Genomic DNA, 20,204 nt, shown 5'->3' with positions numbered 1-20,204 from the left:
TCTTTATTTTTTTAGTAAATACATACTCCAATTTTTTCTACTGTTACTATACATTTGTATTAAACCTTTTTTTGGATATTTCCTAATAAAGCAGCAACTACATAATTGAGAAAAATTATTATTCCAATTAATTAATTATTTATCACTTTATATTATGCTAAATTGAATGAAAACAAAATAGTATGTGTAAAAAAAATAGAGTATCTACATAACTTATTATTGAAATATTATAACATCGTATATACATAATTTTGTATGCAATGTTAAGTGTTATTATTTTATTTTCATATTTAACATCAGCCTTTTGAATTTATATGCTCGTTGTGTAATAAATATTCAAAAACATTGTGAGATAAATATAACATAATGTGTATGACTGAGTATATGATACACGGTGCATCGATGTTAACAGGTTATAATATTGTAATCGTGCACGTGATAAACGAATTTAATATTATATAGTGTGAGTGTAATAATTTTTTGGTTAAAAAAATAATAGGTTTCTGTGTATGCCTACATGGCTTTATTATATATATATATATATATACATATACCTTTAATGTACGCGTTCAAGCGTATGTCAATGGATATATATTATATATATATATATATATATATATATATATACATCGATATTATATTGTTTGACAGCACAAAGCGCTTTAGATTTTTGATATGAAAAGCATCTATGCATTTTGTCTATCATATCAATGAAAGATTGACTAATTCTATTATTCTTTTTTTATCAGATTCAACTAAAATTGTTTTGGTATTAAATAAAATATACATAGAATACAAATTTATTTTTTTGGTATTTTCAAAGTTGTAGATATAAGAGTATTGAAGACGCGCTAACACCAAAACTCTAACTTATTCTGAAAAATTTCCCATTTTTTAATTAATATATCCCATTTGTAATATAAATAATAAACAAATAATTTTTTTTCTAGGATATAATATTATTATACAAAATACATAGCTACCATGAATTAATTAAATATTATAAAACAAAATTTAGTTTTAAAATATTCTTATTATTTTGATTTATATTTAAATTCATTTTGTAGTTTTAATAATTTTAGTCACTAGTTATTATTATAGTTATAAATTCGTGGCCTGCCTATTTATAATTATAACTGTGTTTAATATAACAAGTAATTTTAATGAAAATTGTCTCATTTTATTTTTTGGAATATTTAGAGTATAAAATGGTAATTAGCTACTTAAATAATTATTTAATACAAACCATGATATAGCGTTATGTACATTGTGCAGTCAGTGTAATATTATACTATTTTTGTAGACTACAAATGTTCTTTAAATGATAACTAATTGATGTTAAGAGAAGTACATATCCATATGCGTTATCTTAGTTTAGAAAATATATAACATAGTAGATTTTACATGAGCTATAAATATTTTAATATTCAAAACAATTATGCAGTTAAAAAAAAACGCTATAATTTCAATGGCTTCTTAATCAAAATATTAATACAACATTTTTTATGACCTATATAATGATTTAAACTTTAATTTATTTCATCAATTCAATCTAATTTAAAAAATAACAGGGTAAAATAGATCATTGTGAACATAAAATTTACTATGTTGTACATTTGTATATTGGAGACAACACAGTATGCAGGTATGAGGTTCTCTTAATGTTATCAAAATATTTTATAAGTAATATTGAATTGACCATTAATATTAGATATAAAGTATAGAGTACCTAACATAAATTATTAAAATATTTTATTTAATATATAATTTAAATAACACATAAATCCTCAGGTTAGTAATTATCAGTTAAATATTGTTTCAATATATTGTATATTAAAAACCTATAGATCATTATGGCATCTAACATAATATTAACTCATTATTATTTAAAATTTCTTTATTCTTATTAATTTATTATTGTAACTAATATCTCACGATACAGTAGGTACTTCAAATTGGAGATTTTTTTAATTTTATTATTTTCATGTCATTATTTTATTTTATTTATTATTTTATGAATTCAATTTATTATTCAAACTTATAATAGATTGCCAAGTAAAAAATTTTGAGAAAAAAAAGTATTAAATATGTTTTTTGAGTTAGATAAAAACACATTTTTTTTTATGGTTACAGTTTTCTTAGGTACTAAATAATAACAAAGATAATCGGTATTTAGTTTTATCAATATTAATCGTTATTTTATTATATCGATAGTTATACTTAATGATTTTATGTAGCCTATTGGCTCCATTGACTACCAAATATAGGTACAATAAGATTCAATGTTTCACTTTGCAGTGGAGAAAATATTTTTATTTATTTATTTTTTTTTTATAACCGCTTTTGTATGTAAGTATTGAAATAAATCGACAACGTATGTATATTAAAAAAAACAACAAAATTACAATATAATTTAAAAAGTACAAAAATATTCATTACATTATCTCAACAAAATATGAGACGATCGACTGTAGCGGTAAAATTCCTTAGCATTGTAGATATACACTATAATATTATATTTATGTATAACAGCATTACTGACTGTCGTATTCTATAGATGTCCAAGTACTTATGACTCAGATGTGATATCCGTACAATATTATTGTAATCATACTGTTGAATGGTGTTAAAATATTATATTATTGTTTTGCACACGCAGGACGCAGCTATCGTCACGAGGGGGTCATGAAACATAATTACTGAATGTGCGTCGGGCATTGAGCACAGCCTTTACGCAGAAAGTAATGTTAATGAAAACATTATATTTTATTATAAGTATGCTCTTCCAACGGGACATTGTACGCATAACACACTGCAGTGTATGGGTATTTGAGTATATTGCCCGGTGATTCGTTTACATTCATTAGATGGTACGACAACCTAATATGACTGCGAAAAAATGATACTATGAAGTATAAAGAATTGGCACGAAACTATAATTATTTTGATTTATGATTTGTATAGTATTATAACTGCAGTGTATAGTTATAATTTATATCATCATTGCCAATGTTTTTACTAACTCTAGTGTTAAATAAAATTTATATAAATATAAAACTGGATAACATTTATCTAGGCACAGGTAAATAGGTATGAACAATTATTCATAAAGATTCTATTCAAAACTATGAGATCCATAAAATCCATTATTTGGCGATTTCTTATCTATTACAGGGTTTAAATTAACTAAAATTTCTAGCGTTTTATATTATAGTATTTGTTGATGCTATTGTTTTTGTATCGAATTGGATGCAGGTGCTAAAGACTTTATAAACTTAGTTACTGTTTAGATTTTATTCTCTAAATCAAAAAAATTAAATACACTCTTAATATTCACTGCAATTAATTATGTCGTTAAAAATATTTTAATTATCCATATAATTTATATTAAGTTGGCTAGAAGAACTTTTTGGTGAACTGAGCTCTTTAAGTTAACCCCTCCCCCCTTGGTTTCCTAGAGATTTTATATTAAAATCGATCCTAAAACTATGCCTGTTAACTTATTTTATAACACATAAGCTTATTGTAATAAAATATTATTGTTAAGTATTTAAATACTAATCATTATTATTACGACGACAACGTATAATTACTAAAATAAAAAGCAGCATTTATTACTTACAATTTATATATTATAATACGTAATTATATTACATTTAATTACGAATATTTAACTTCTGCTACGATATGATAAAATTAATTTACTTATTCATTAGTTACACAGGCTATAGTAGAAAAATTAAGTTTTTATTTGGTACATCATAACATTATGATATTATCATATGCGTATTTGTACAAAATAATAATATAATGCACAATCCATAATTATTTTGGTATGCAATTTAATTTTTATTTATATATATTTGATAGTTTAAAATGTTGAAAAACGTTCAACAAACTACAAATATCGACAGTATCCCAAGATCTATTCAGGTATGATTCGAGGAAAAAAGAAACTTATAATAACAATAATATTGAGTTTATACGATTGGAATGCATAACGTTTGATATCCCCAAACAGTATTAAAATATGTATCTTGAGCATAATATTATTTTTTACTTCACCTAAATAATAAACGTCGAAAATGGCATTCATCGATGTAAGAGTGAGTGTTAATACAATACGCGCGTTTCTTATTACGTGTTAAACTATAATAATACACATAGATAAATTTTATGGAGATTTATTTTTTTCCCTTAAACAGTATACCTCTAACTAACTTATTATTTTATACTGCTATGTTGTAGAGTCTAGTATTGCTTTCGTTTTATATCGTTGGCACGCAGGTCTCACTTGAGAAAAAATAAAAATAATTATTATATACTTGGATACTACTATATTGTCTACATTTTGTCCCAAGTTTTTTAGTAGGTTGTCTCTGATATATATGCAGAATGGTATTTCAATATTATTGAAATTCTTATAATACTAGGTGAGTGCCATTTGTGTAAATTCGCGTTATACAGAAAGAAAAATGAAAATAGTTTATTTACTTTTATTTGGATAACTGATGGTTCGTACACAGACAATTAATAGCAACACGTGTTATAGATTTATTATTGTTTAACAAGCAAATTTTTGCTAACGGAATATATAATTTAATGTGGACAAAATAATTAGGTATTCCAGCCGGTAGATTTTCATCTATTTAAAAAAAAAAAAAAATACAATTTTTGAATAAAAGCGACATAAATGACTCTAAACGTGAGAAATTTATTCGAATAATAAACGATTTTATGCACATATCCAGTGTAAAATCAAGCTGTCATTATGACCATGACACGTCAAAACGTTGATCTTAAAATCGGCGTTTCTCTTCTACGGAATATGAAACTATAAATCAAAATGTCTTTGTTGAGCCTATACTCAACAGATTTTTGAGTCAAAATATATTGTTGTACGATGATCAGCGTAGATTTTTAAACAGTTTCACATAAAACATACATATTAATATAATATAAAAATATTATAGGCAAGTTATAAATATAGTGATACAACATATTTAAAAAACTAGTAGTTTATATGTATTAAACTGTTAAATATACAAAACAGCAGATATCATACAATTATTTTAGTTTATTTAACTATAGTCAGGAAATTTACAAATTTCAAATGTATAATATTGCATTTGTTACATGAAGAATTAACCAATTTTTTTTTTTTTTTCGTGTGTATAAAAAAATAGTTGTTAATGTTTATAAATTAAAAAAATTTCATTCATTTTATTATTTATGTTTATTTTAAACTAGATTATATAATATATATTATGTATTATGATTAATGATTAAAATGAATTTAATATCTACGTATAACTACATACAAGAATATTAATATAATTATTATTATAATAGAATATTAAAACTAATAATTTATGTGACTAGTTATTACTTATTAATTGGTATAGGTTTTTTTTTTTTTTAATTTTCATTAACTAGTAATTGTACAACAGTTGAATATAAGCTAAATTTCCACAGTAAAACTTCTATTAATATAACTTATGTAAATAATATAAACTTAAATAGTTATAATAATATTATTTATTCGCATTCAAAACGTTAGTACCTATATATACATATTATATATATATATATAAATATACATACAATAGCAATACACGATAGATCATCATGATTCTAAGAAGTAGAAGATATTTAATCAAAAATAAATAATAAAAAATTAAACTAATTAGTATATACTAAAAGTTATTAGGAAAGGTAAACATTTATTTCTAAGTGCATGGAAATGAAATATCTCCAGATCGGTGCATTTGCCTGATGGAAAATTAAATCAATGAACATTTAATTAGATAAAATTTCTTTAAGATTTATAAATATTTTATAATAATTTGTAATTTAATTTTTGCAGACCTAGTATTTCATAATAATATTGTAATAATCTTCATATTGGTTTAAAATACAATTTTATTATATTTTTATAATAAATAATGTCATAATACTTGCCTTTATTGGGTAAACACTACAATATAATATAGTGGTGTATAAGTTGTACTTTAAATCAGTTGGTATTTTTTTATCGAATAAATTAATATATTGTAGTATAAATTTAATATACCACATAAAATCGCTGTGTTAGACAAACGAGTCCAATTGGTTTCTGTAAAGGAAACCCAAAGACGTGATCAACAGTGATGTCAAACTTAGCGAAATTGCTTTCCCTGTCAGAACAGCCAAAACTGGTAGGAACAAAATAAGCTTCACTCCTGCACCGAGCATTAAAGTCTGTATGTTCCATTTATTTTTCTTCGATTTTGTACTTTCTGAAAAGTTAAGAAGTAATAATGGCATTTTCGCAGAAAAAAATTAGACATAATTAAAAGTTGGTCAAAATTAAATCCAAATAGTTTATTATATTATACTATTTTATAATAATCTGATATCACTATAAAATTCACCACAGATTTAGAATTCAGGTGATCAAAGGAAAGTAATATCAATGACAAACTATATTGATTCGATAATTAATATTCGATACAAATTTTATTTGTATGTCAATCTTTAAGATTAATATTCAATATATATTGAAAAGATAAAGCTCATACATGATTATTTCCAGTTTTTTTTTTTTTTTTTTTTTAATATTAATTTCATACATAATATATTAATAAATTATGTGTGGAAACTTTAAATAGTTTAAATTAAAGTATTCACTATTATTCATATGGAAGAAAATATTTGCAAACAATCATCATAAAGCATCGTATTCGGTACTCAAAAATAAAAATAATAATATCATTTTTTGGTATTAGATATGGAGAATTATAAAGAATTACCAGTTGTGCGAATATCTCCGATTTCGCTGTCGTTGTCGAACAGCTTATGTCGTACCGAAATCCAAATCGACGAAAATACGTCATGGCATTTATTCCATGTAGTCTCGCCACTTTCGTTTGATAAATTCACAAAACAGTCCAAAACTTTTGAAATTCTTTCGATTGCCGAATCCGAATTCTCCACGGTTGCATCATCTTTTAGTATCAATTGATCTAATTCCATGGTCTGTGTTCCATTAATCACAGACGGACTTGAGTTGGATATCTGAGCAATAATGGACAATACCGACAGAAGAAAAATATTTATTTCGAATCGCATGTTGTCAGTTTTCAATTGGTTTACCTTAACTGGCCAGTTGTCTTCAATTGCACACAATTTTTATATCTTCGTGTCAATACACATATTATATATAAATATATGCTGTTCAATTGTAAAAATGTATTATTATGACGAGAATTGACCGCAAATGTTTAAACTTACTGTAATACCTATAATAATATTTGGCACATTAATAATTATTATATTTGTCTTTCGACTGTAATAAACGATTGTTCTACTTAGACGACATACATATTGAACACGAATTATACTTAAAATCTGAGTAGTGATCGCATTTGAGTGTATAACTACTACATTGTTTTACTAAATTGTGTATTAAAATAATAGCAAAAAAAACTAATATGGTACACTAATGACTAACATTTAATTTTATATATTTAAATCTTTCTCTCGTTTTTAAAAATGTTATGCATTAATAAATTATTTATGTTAATCATCGTGTAGGGATCATTATATATTTTATGAAGTCTGTTCAATGTATTTGATATTTTTTCAATATAATATTATCTAATACACACGTATTATATACAGCAGTAATAATGGGTTGAATGCGATTTTAATATGGTGGGAACTATTATTTTTGAACGGATGAGTTATACCGAACCAATCCAATATACACGTGTATAATATTATATTATTTTTATATGACCATCGTCGATTATACCCGGCCGAGCACTACAAGAAAATCGAACAACTACGTCGATCTACATTAATCCCGAAGATATCCCCGGATAGGTATATCTTCATAAATTTGAGTACAACACCATTTCGGGCCCATACGTGTTTTTTTCGCATATTTATTGTTACAGATTCCACTGTATAGGATATCAAAGCCCAGAGGTATTTAATCAATAGCAATCAGGATCATCTCGACACACTTTTGTAACAATGCTTAAACACTTTTCACAATAACGAATAATAATGGCCCGTTTATTGACTTTGCATGCCATTGTTGCTCACGCCAAAAACTCTAGCCATTAAACAAATTCCGGACGTCTTAGACAATGTGTACGTGCGTGGCTTGTCTTCTATGATGTTCCATAGGTTGGAGAGTTTTTCGGGGTAAAAAAATAACGCTTTCAGTTTTTATTTTAAACTAGCCATATGCAATTATGTTAAGGTACACTGGGTAATTTCTACGGTTCTCGTATATTGAGCAAATTACAATGTCTATATCGTTATTATTTTTAATTAACGCAGGTTTATTCATGAAGACCTTAAAATTTTCCAACATTGCTTTGATATCGAAATTCTGTTACATTTTGATTAAAAACTTTTCCTAATATCTGACAAAAATTGTTACTGTGATATTAAATATTAATAAATGATCACTTTGTCTATTATTTTTGTTTCAAATTTGATTCTATTTTATCATGTTTATAATATTAATATTTATTAATTTAAGAATAAAAAACTTAATTTTCAGAAAAATAAACATTACAGTTGTAAGTATAGTAATTATAAATAATTATAAATATATGTGTAGAGTATTAGGATAATTTTGTATAGAATACAAAGATGTTACTAATGATAATAATGAAATTACAATGATATATTCATTGATAATTTTATAAGATAAAATTAAATCGCAAATTTGTTTAGTATCATTAACATAACAATAAAATAGATATAGATTGACAGAATTACCTAATGAAATTAGAATATTTGTTGCTATATTTATTAAATAATTTGAATAAATGTTTTTTAATAAAAATAATTTATTGTTCCTGATATTTTTTAGTTTGTTTTGAATATAAATTTCTCTAATAAAGTGTTGCAATCTATTTTATCATTGAGTAGTTTAAATAAAAAATTTAAATTTAGATATTTTCAATGATTTTTTTAATGAAGCCATAAATTTTTAAAACATCATCATAACCTGTGTGAGGTTGTCTTTGAACCTAATATATTGAATCACAGGATTAGTAAAAAATATTTTGAAATAGACTCCAGATTTTGAGTAAGAATTAAAAAATTGGGTGACCAGATGAAGTTAGCATACTCTATGCATATTCATGTAACTATATTATGTAAGATTCACATATGTTCAATATTAAGGAACCGTGATATTTTCTTATGAATTAAATTTGTATCAACTAATAACTATTAATTAATAATTATTGTTAATTTTATAAATAGATAAATTTACAAGTAAATTTCTGGTTAAAAAAATTATATGATATGTTTTATTTGCAGATTATTAATTTAAATTTTGAAATGAAAAATAAGTGTTATATATTTTTGAAAATGATTCATATTTACACATTATATTTCACACGTATGCTAATATTACAATACATCTAGTAATAAAGATTGTTTTGTAGTTTACTAAAACCTGATTTGTTTACTAGTTGTAGTGTGGCACATATTAAGCAAAATATTGACTAAAATAAAAAAATATGCGTTTTATCAATTTTATATATTAATCAAACGTAATGTACTCAAACAATCTAATAAAAAAAAGTCTACTTATCTTCTTAATTATGATTGGTAAAAATTAACTATTGAACTTTAGAGTGAATATGTAATGACGATAATATCGATTGATTCAATGTAAAATTTAAGATAGATTTCATATCAAACAAAAAAGTATGTGTTTATAATAAACCGACAGTTGATCATACGATGTATACAGTTGTGATGCATAGTATAGAATACTATCAAACGAACAGAGCTGGTCGAATCATAGACTTTTTTGTACAGTATGGAAACGTCAATGATGGTAAAGGAAGCGATTAAGAAGTACTCCGATGCCCGGATCGGAAGTTATTTTGAGATCAGCCAGCCGACGACAAAATAAAATAAAATAATAACAGTGAAAATATATTTAAAAAAGCACATTCCTCTCCTAACAGTACACGACATGCGATGTACCTATACCGGCTATACCAATCATCGTACACGTGTATAGATACATGAAAATGTATAATATATTGTATTATGTTTATAATTACAATTATAATGATATGATATTAGACGTGTGTTTACTACAGTAGGTACATAATAGTAATATATACAATATTAATAATAGTATGCACACGTCAGTGGTGTCGTCGTTTTCGTGAAAGATTTTCGCTGTACTTAGAAATCTCCCCTACCCTGGTTGCACAAGGCCGCCTGGATTGACGAAACCTGTGTCGTCGGAAATACCTGCGGATCAATTTGATCGCTTTTCATTATGTTTTACACTCTGTTACGACCTTTCCCGTCCGTCGCGTATATTTGGCACTCACCCGCCCATATGAACATACAAGCACACATGCCTTTCCACCACAGTAGCAGCCGACTCATTGCACTTACCTACCCGCGTTCCGTCCGATTTCCCTTCGTCCCGTCACGTTCCTACCCCTTCTCCTCTGGACGACGATCATAGCGGACGACGTCAATTTCGGTCGAATAAAACGAGCCACAACCGGCCGACCGTCGTTCAGTCGATACCGACCAACCGCCGCGGTTATTATATTTTTGGATCAATTATAATAGGAAAACACTGCCGTTTCCGTTTGCAGACATGGATACGTCGCTGCTATGGTAAATCATTACAACAATATTATTATATAGATAGCTATACTGTTATTATAAAAACGCGTTATGACTTCAAACTATGAGACCGTCGAGCGTCTTATTTTTAAAACCAACTTGTTAGATTTAAAAATCACATTAGATTTATTTGATTTTTGCAACGGCGAACTTGTTATTTAGGAATATCTAAAAATTAAATACTTTAACTTAGGACTTGATTAAAAAAAAAAAAAATTAAAATTAGTACATTGTTAAATATATATTAGGTATTAAATCACAAGTTTTTTATTTTTAAATATGTCTTCGAATTCAATTAGTATTAAGTCAAAACTTAGATTGGGATATAGGGAAAACAGTGTATTTGTACAGGATATTAAATGTTGAACCACGGAAATACCAGATGTTTTCCAATTTTTAACCACTAGTAAAATAAATACTTCCTTGTGATTTCTTCTAATCGGCTGAGTTATTGTATCAAAATTTATCGTGACTATAATTGAATTCACTAAAATATTATTATAGGATATTTATAAGTATACACGTAATTAGAACACTACGCAAAATATAAAAAGTATATTATATTCATATTAACCAGATTGATTTTAATATAGTTTTTATAGAAATTCCATACGACCTCAACATAATATGAAGACTGTTAAATTGTTTAAAACCATCTGTAGTATTAGGATTTAGTTATAGGTATGTTTATATAAATTTCCATTTAAGGTTGGTAAATATTTTGAAAACTGTTTATTAGACCATCTTAGTTATAAATTCAATGTTTTGATAATTTATGAATAACTTGATATTGAGTGGAAATGTTTGTTGAGATGAACAAAAATATTGGACAATTACATTTATGTTAATTTTTCAATTGCTCTAGGCTTAAAAATATAACATAATGATTAGTGTCATGTCTGCGTAATTAAATTAAAATTTTTTATTCTATAAATAAAAATAGTGTTTTAGACTGTGATAAATTTTAGTGCAATGTTTCTATCGCAATAAAATATTGTCCAAAAATGTGACAAATTTTTTTTGACCACGTGTTTAATAAAGTAATAGCTTAGATATAGTAATATATAAAAATTATTAAAACAAATATATTTTTCTCAAATATTTATTTCATTATGTAATATACTCATAATACATGACTCGATGAAAAAAATTATAGCTCTTTTATTTTTGTGAACTATGTTCTGTTTTATTTTATTTTGAAGATATTTTGGACGTATATTAAAAAAAATTATATGTAAAAAAATTAAAGTAAGTAGTAATAATATACTAAAAATTATTTATTTATTAAAAAAATTGAATATAACAACCTATATTATCAGGTTATTAATCGTTTAGTTATTAATAATTAAACACATTTCATTGAATACTGTAAGACATGTACTAATTTATTTTATTAATTTTCAACATATGTTAGTTAATAAAACTATAATTTCTTGTAAAATAAAAGTATTTTATATAGGTTATCAAATATGCAGTGCAAGGTATACAATAGAATCTTATTAAATCAAAACTATTAGGTAGTTAAAAATATATATTTTTTGCCTTGAGTATTTTACAAATCAATTTTGCTTTTTTTCACGAAATAATAATGTATTTATTTATTTTTAGAAGATAGTAGGTACCTATACTCAAATTTTTGATTATACATATTAAATTTTCATTTGATAATTTATAGTCACATATTTAATCGAAACGATACATTGTTAAGATAGTAATTACAATTTGTTTTTTTTTTCAATTTTCTTTATTTTAAACTGTGTACACAGGATGTGTATAATTGTTACAAAAATATTTAATTAAAAAGTATATTTCTTTCATACACAATACACTAAACAATTTTAGGCATTCTGTTCGATTAAAAAAAAAAAAAAAAAAACTGTACGTTACGGATGTTACTGTAGTATAAATTCGCGAACGACGAGTCGCACGCGTGCGCAATAAACAAATTCCTCGAATCCGCGGGAATGATATGCATGTATATATTAGATATATACATTATATCATACGATGATGTCTTTACAAATCGAATACATTAATTATACTATATGTGTGCATATATCTTAAATTAGGTCATCTACACAGATTTTTTTTTTGTTCGTTGATAGACAACTCTTATACACATCATAAATACTTAGTAAAAAATCATAATGAGTAGGAATGATAGTAATAAAAAAAAAGAGCAGGAAGTCCGACATGATATTATCGCGTATTGTCTAGTTCCAAACCAAGCACTCTGTTTCGAGTGTAGTACGTACGCATACCTATATATATATATATATATATATTACGTTTATTATAAACTGTAGCGAAATATGTGAGACAAATTCATTAGACATGTACTCGTCTTGGCCGTCCGATGACCGTTTGTGAAATCATAATTTACTTGTAGGCCACAGTATTGTACGGGCATCGCGTGCAAACGCCGTTGTTGTTGAGAATGTTTTCTAATTTTCTGTACACATTTTCGTGTGCAATGCACGCGCAGCACATGTTTTTGGGTAGTGTTCGCTACGACTTTTCGCCAGAAACCTAAGAACAGCACACGCGTCGTAGTTTTTCGTCGTCGATTGATTCTCGCCGCCGGGGTATTGGCCTAGTGAACTGTCGAGGTTTGTTTCGTCGTCCCTATCGGAATGCCTGCACACAGATCCCGTGGTTCGCGTGGCGCGAGGCATAATGGTGATTTAAATAAAAGCGTCGATTAATTAATACAGAAGACAAAAGGCGGGAAATAAACAATAACTTTGCCTCGTCACCCGAAAAAGCGCGTAGCAAAATTAACCGTACACGCGAGCCATTATTGTCGTCGTCGTCGGTATTATTACCATTATTATTCTCGTCATTATTATTACTTCTGCCATTATAATACTATTATAATATGGCTTCTTCCGCCCGTCTACCTACTTATACACTCATGCATCGTGCGCGCAGCAGAGACACTCCAGAGTTTGCGCGCGTGCGCTCGCGGTAAAAGTCGACTACTAAACAAATTAGACCATGTAAACACATTATTTTGGCGATTCGGTGTTTAAACCCGAAAGCAATTAACGTTGTTTTCATAATAATAATTATGGATTTACATCGTATCGTACACGCTACAATATAATGAATAATAAGCGAATTCACGCATGCGCAAATAAACACCGTTAGGGGGTGCCATAAATAATGTGACATATTTTAACAATATTGTCACTGCGCTATCTGGACACGTAGTAGGCACAGGTGCTTCCAAGCAACCGTGTTCTTGTAGAGTCCGGAAAAATTTTTCCTACACGTCAATTGGCGCTATTCCGAAATGCCCATGTGCCTGTCCCGTATTTTTAATAATATTATAATAACACTTTCTAATTCCAATACCCGTCGACAGTGACGAGAGTCGCATTTTTATATCTAGATGGAAAAAAAAATCACTGTCATGTAAATGATTTGTTTTTCCGTGAAAATCTTTAATACAGGCATTGTTAAGAAAAGTGAATGCACATTTATGCATGGCTTAAGAATTTTATTGTGTTCATTTTTTTTTTTTTTTATAGGAAGGATTATAATACTTAGATCATAGCTTATTAAATTGTAATCAACTCGCAAGATTATGAACAATGTTCTAATTGAACAATAATATAATAAGTCATGTTGTCCACGTTTACGGTATTAGTTAAAAATGGTTTTATGACGTCTTAAATTAATTAAAAATAGTGAATTTATAAGTAAATACCCAGAAAGCATAATAATACGTTATGTTCAATTTTCGACTACGGGAAAAATTACAATATTAAGTTGGCTACGAGTTTAATTTTGTTTAACATGACGTCACTTATAATTTTGTTAAAAGAAATTAAATCAACATATGAGTATATCGTGAAAATTAACACTTTTATATTTTGTTTTTAAGAAATTTTCCTTACAAACTTTTTTTTATCTCCAATCTGAATTTGTAGTAATTCAAAATATTATGTTTGATAATTTCCATCTTAATTCAACAACAATTAATGCACATTATTATCATTTAATAACAATTTTTTTTTACGAGTTTATTTCCCGAGAATTATCTAAATAATATTATTTTAATATTTTTAATATGGTCTTAATTTATGATAAGTTTTATTATAACTATAATCCGTGAATTATGAAGACTTAAATTATTTTAAATACTTATTCATCATAGAAAAAAGCAATTGAATTTTCTGTTATGTGATAATTTATTGAATTAGCATTAATATTATACATGTCACGGGCAAAGTATACAATTTGGGTATTTACTACAACACCTGGGCATTATATAAAATGGACTTCTTATATTGGGCAATATAGATAATATAATATTTATTAGTAAAGTATTATTAAAATATACTAAATAAAATATATTTATACTATATTATTTATATTATTAAAAAATATTAATTTTTTTTTATTATTTATTTTTTCATAAACTGCTTCCGTGGAATTTTTTTAATTGGTAAAAAATTAATTTTTTGAATTTTTTTTTAACAAATCATTTAAATCTGCATTAAACTTTTCTATATTTTAATTTTAAGTTAGTACGCAATTTAACTACACTATACAAATAATTCGTGGTTACTAAAAAGTTAATTTTAAGAGAATTAACCTCACAGACGTAACTAGACCTCTAAAACGTCCCCATTGTAAGAGAATCAATAAGAACAAACTAAATAACACACTAGCTAATCTAAATTTACAAATAATAATCAGTGCTTAATTTGATTCTAATTTTTTGACAATAATTTACTACTAAATATTATATTATCTTCATTGCCCAATAAAAGATGACTATTTTATATAATGCCCGGGCGTTGTAGAAAATTCCCAAATTATATACTTTGCCCGTAACACACACACACACACACACACACACACACACACACACACACACACACACACACACATATATATATATATATGTATGTATATTAAAACATAAATATATATAAATGTATAATATGTATTTATATCCATAACTAAAATGTAAGATTCAAATATTTCAGCTGAAAAATTGAATCGAGTATTAAATACAGTATTAAAAAGCGTATAAATACGCTATTCGCTTTGATTAAAAAGAAAAAAAAACACTGACAGTATTTTTTAATCTGACACACATGAATTGCACAAATTCTATTTATACAATATTTCAGTTTTTGAAATCCCATGTAGGTCAGTTGGATTTTTTGCACCATCATATTTTTATTGTATATTATTTTGTGAATATAATTTTACAAATGAATTGAATTTACACTTTAATCACAGACAAATGTACGATACGTTTGTATAATAGATGTATTATAATAACGAGATATCGGAAATACGCTAAAAACGTAGGAAATAAATCATTTTTTATTTTTTTCATATCAATTCATTGAAACGATCTTATCAGTTATATCTATGTCTTTTCACTTGGGAAGGGTAGAGGTTATCTAGCAAACTGCTACCCTCTTCTTTAAGAAGATAATTTGTGTGGACATCACTCCCAGTGGAGTGGAACAACGGGGTAGGGTGGAGCAATCAGAACGAAGGCAAGGGAGAGCTTACGAAGTACCTAGTATTTTTTTTGCACTGTGCCAAGATCGAATCGATGCCCGTACGCTGTGCGATCATTGCACCACACTGCCCGCAAATGAATCACGAAGAAAAAACCTATTAGTTATTTCCATCAAAACATTGAATACATTTTTTTTTCAGTTACATCTGTTAAATTAATTTTACCGTATGATGCAGGTTTATAACTTCTTATTTTTTGTTTATATGCAGGTTAACAATCTTGGGCTGCGCAATGTGCACGGCTTCGGAAGTGTCATCACCTTCAACTTCCGAAGTTTCCGGTTTTCGGATGATGTTTAATGCATACAGACAATGTTCGGACCAACCGGAAATGGTGGTGTGCTTGAAGAGTCGGGCACTCCGGATGCTGGATAGAGCCATTAATATGGAAAATATTCAGATAACTGACGGTAATGAAAATTGATCGAATATTGTTTTTACAATAATTTATTATTTTATCAAAAAAAAATGGTTTGTAAAAATATAAAATATGGTCAAACGTGGTATTTAAAACCTGTGGTATTTAATTGGTCGAAAATTTGCCATCGATCAAGACATACAGGATCATATTATATTTGCTTAAAACGGTTTTCTTTTGGATTATAACAGTACTACGTAAGTAGTGTGTAATTAATTATTTTAGATTTGTTGCACATAAGAAACTGTCTAGCATAGATCTTATTTTTGCACCTAGTTACATTATTATGATGTACCATAGGTAATACAATGCGTTTAGTTTAAGAACTTAGTACAAATTATTGTTTTCTATTAAAAAACGAAAATACGTTTAAATGTCAAATGAATGTATTTCTACTTTTTCAATGAAATTAACAGTACCTAACTGTTAACGTTGTTTAATTTCACGCATGTTAAGACATTTGCGTTTTCACTTGTATCCAAACACATAACGTTTCTGCTAATGTGAACGTTGAGTTTGATTGTTATTTTATAATACGATTTAATTTCTACAGAATCATCGTACCTACCTACTTACGTCATTCAATATATTTTGCAAGAACGGCATTGAGATGGCTTATAATAATACTGTGTTATTATTTTAGGTATATCTCTGGTGAAGAAATCTGAAATTAACGGCAGGTCGTTGGAGGTAGACAACAGTGAAGTGGCTGAAAATGTGATCCCCGAGAATTCAGCCGATTTTAGTAAGAAAATAGACTCGATGTTGTATGAAAAACTGTCCAGGTTCGCCAGATCAAGATCGCTTCAGCTGTCCATGCCACAGATGTTCGAAGAAAGCAGGGACCTCGATGACGGTGTGTACTTAACTGGTAATGTAATATTTAGCATACATTTCACTTCTGATATTGTTTAAGTCGTGTTTTAAAACATTACAAAACATAATAATATAATAAATTATAATATTTTATTAAGTTTTTAAAACCACAAGTGTACAGTATAATCGATACCAGACTAGTAAAATGTATTATATATTGCAATTTTAATGTAGTTATAATAAAAGCATATTAATTTAAGATGCTTACTGTTTTGGAACTAGTCCCCCATTTGCGAATATGTGAATTATTATAAGTATTCTAATTGTATGATGTATGAACGACGCATACAATTCAAGAGATAATATAGATTTCAATTAATCAATCACATTATAATATTTACGAGGACACGATGTGTAAGATTCGAATTATTAAATTTTTTTTCAAAGTTTCAAACCAATGTACAAAAAGTAAAGTTAGGTACACTAGAAATATTACTATCATTCTATAGTTTTAACCTGATATTGGTAGGTTGTAGCATCTAATCATAATTTGTATATATTTTTTTTTTCATTTATTCACTATTGAACATTTCGGTTCGGTAAGTGACCAACTCATTGACATTTTACTGCTGCACTGGATATCACAATTGCTGAACCAAAATCTTTAACTATAGTATATTTCATGAAAAGTGATCCTTGACTGTGGCGCGGCTGGTAACTGTTTGAGGCAATCTAGAATCAATATCACTAAACATATTATTTGAAAACTAAAATAATATATCAAATAGTTAATAATATAAATTTAAAAAAATGTCAAAATAATATTGAAATAATATTAGGTATAAAAATATGTATCAGTAAAACGATCAAGTTAAATTATATGTATACCCCTAGCTATCTAATTAAACTCTCAGGCTCTTTAATAAATTATTTTAAACTTCGTAAAAAAAAAAAAAAAAATCCTATAGTACAATTTTTTCGTTTGGCTTATGTTTTGTTCGCCGTTGATTTTTGCAGGTCGCAAGAAGAAAAAGGACAAGGGCGGACAGGTGTATCTGATGATGCTGAAAGGCGGTCTGTTAGCTATGGCGTACAAGGGTCTGGCACTGTTGGCCGGCAAGGCGCTGTTGGTGAGCAAGATCGCACTCACGCTGGCCATTCTGGTGGCGTTCAAGAAGCTGTTCAGTGGCGGCGGTCACGGTGGCTCGTCCAAAACCACGTACGAGATCGTCAAGCAGCCGGTGATGGCGCACTCACATCAGTACGCCGCGCCCGGCGCTGCCGACACATTCGGAAGTTACGACAATAGCGGACCGTACGCCCGAAGCATCGCTCAGCCGGACGTCATGCCGTATCCGCAGCTCGCCGCGTACAGAGCCCACGTAAGAGGCATCGGTGGTGGAGGTGGTGGCGGCGGTGGAGGCGGTGGTCCCGCGATGATGTCGTCTGCGGCCTCGACGCAATCCATTGTGTCCGGAGGCGTGCAACATGAATCCGGTCAGAGAGACGAAGCGCTCTGAACTCCGGACATCTGAACACAAGTTTCTCAATCGATCCTATCACGTCGACTGCCACTACTGAACCTATTGCAGCTACCCACCTTATATCAACTTCATCATAAGAAATAATATTAAGATATTATTTTCAGCGTAACAGCGTCCCGGCAACCCGTCTAAAGACTTCGTAATTTAATACCGCTAACTACACATTAATCATTATAAATTATTTATTTATTTATTTATTTTATCGTCTTTTTTGTGTTATGCATATAGTATAAACGTATATATATTTTATTTTTACATAATATTATTTGATCTACTGTTCTCCGTTCGTATATTATGTTTAATTATATTATGAATAACTGATTGTGCTCAATGTTTTATCGTACAATATTTTTATATTTTATTTAAGATTAAGAAAAATAAACAAATTTTATAAAACCAATCAGTTGGCGTTGTTAACATGTATGATTTTTGAACGTCGTCGATTGGAACAGTCGTATACTCGTATGTATATGCTCTTGCGTTAGGTTGGGTTTAATATTCGTCAATCGATGAAATATAAATCCTTAAATCCATTTATATCTTAGCTAATAAAAAAGTAATTTATAAAGTTATATTTTATAATAAAATACAATTCTTTTTTGTAAAGACACATCAAATGAATCATCAAATGTTATGCTAGTTTGTGTTACAAAATAAATTGTTTTTTTGAAACTATCATCAGATATAGATCGTTATCATAATAGAAATTGTTTATCATAGAGGAGTCTGATTAATGAACAAGTTAATTGGTTTTTTTTTTTTTTAAATTGTATGATTTATTCACATTTATATATGTTTTAATTAACAGTTCCGCAGACTATAATTTATCAATATTTGATTACTTTTAATTTTTTTTACTTAATTGCTTGATATAAAAAAAATATTTATTTAACAAATGTGATTATATAATTAAAGCTAAAATATTATTAACAACTAACAAGGCTTGAATAATCAGTTAGAAAGTTAAATACTAAACTTATTTTAACTAATCAGTTTAACATACTAGTTTACAAGTCACAACTCATGTCAGCTAAATTTCAAATTAATTTTTTCCCTGTAGATGAACTTAAGATTAAAACTTTTTTTTATTACTCCAAATTTTGTGTTATTTAGAAAAATATTTTTGTTAATTACCGCGTTTGTTTATATAACTCAAAAAGCTTATTAGAAAAATATCACAAAAAATTCATTTTGTTATCTTAAAT

The 20,204-nt window shown here is 27.5% G+C and overlaps 2 protein-coding genes across 3 annotated transcripts; one reads left to right on the top strand and one right to left on the bottom strand.

Moving 5' to 3' along the window:
• Window positions 1-6,051: 6,051 nt before the first annotated feature.
• LOC112600407 lies at window positions 6,052-7,110 on the bottom strand. Its single transcript, XM_025347606.1, has 2 exons — window positions 6,792-7,110; window positions 6,052-6,278 (listed from the first exon to the last, which is right to left on the bottom strand). Exons 1-2 carry the CDS (start codon window positions 7,108-7,110, stop codon window positions 6,091-6,093), a joined length of 507 nt encoding a protein of 168 aa, XP_025203391.1. The 3' UTR covers window positions 6,052-6,090.
• A 3,434-nt stretch (window positions 7,111-10,544) lies between these two features.
• Window positions 10,545-19,236, top strand: LOC112593059. Of its 2 annotated transcripts, none has more exons than XM_025337306.1 (4): window positions 10,545-10,662; window positions 16,432-16,631; window positions 17,283-17,495; window positions 18,473-19,236. In XM_025337306.1, the coding sequence occupies exons 1-4, from the start codon at window positions 10,643-10,645 to the stop codon at window positions 18,973-18,975; spliced, it is 936 nt and encodes a 311-aa protein (XP_025193091.1). In that variant the 5' UTR covers window positions 10,545-10,642; the 3' UTR covers window positions 18,976-19,236. The 2 variants fall into 2 exon arrangements, with proteins under 2 accessions (XP_025193091.1, XP_025193083.1); XM_025337298.1 differs by having other exon boundaries at window positions 17,283-17,510.
• The last annotated feature ends 968 nt before the right edge of the window (window positions 19,237-20,204 follow it).

The sequence above is a fragment of the Melanaphis sacchari genome, unplaced genomic scaffold, assembly GCF_002803265.2.
Source record: "Melanaphis sacchari strain LSU unplaced genomic scaffold, SCAv2.0 Contig0_pilon_pilon, whole genome shotgun sequence".
Classification (NCBI taxonomy): Eukaryota; Metazoa; Arthropoda; class Insecta; order Hemiptera; family Aphididae; genus Melanaphis; species Melanaphis sacchari.
The sequence above is the reverse complement of the archived record's forward strand: the minus strand, read 5'-3'. Positions and strand labels throughout refer to the sequence as shown.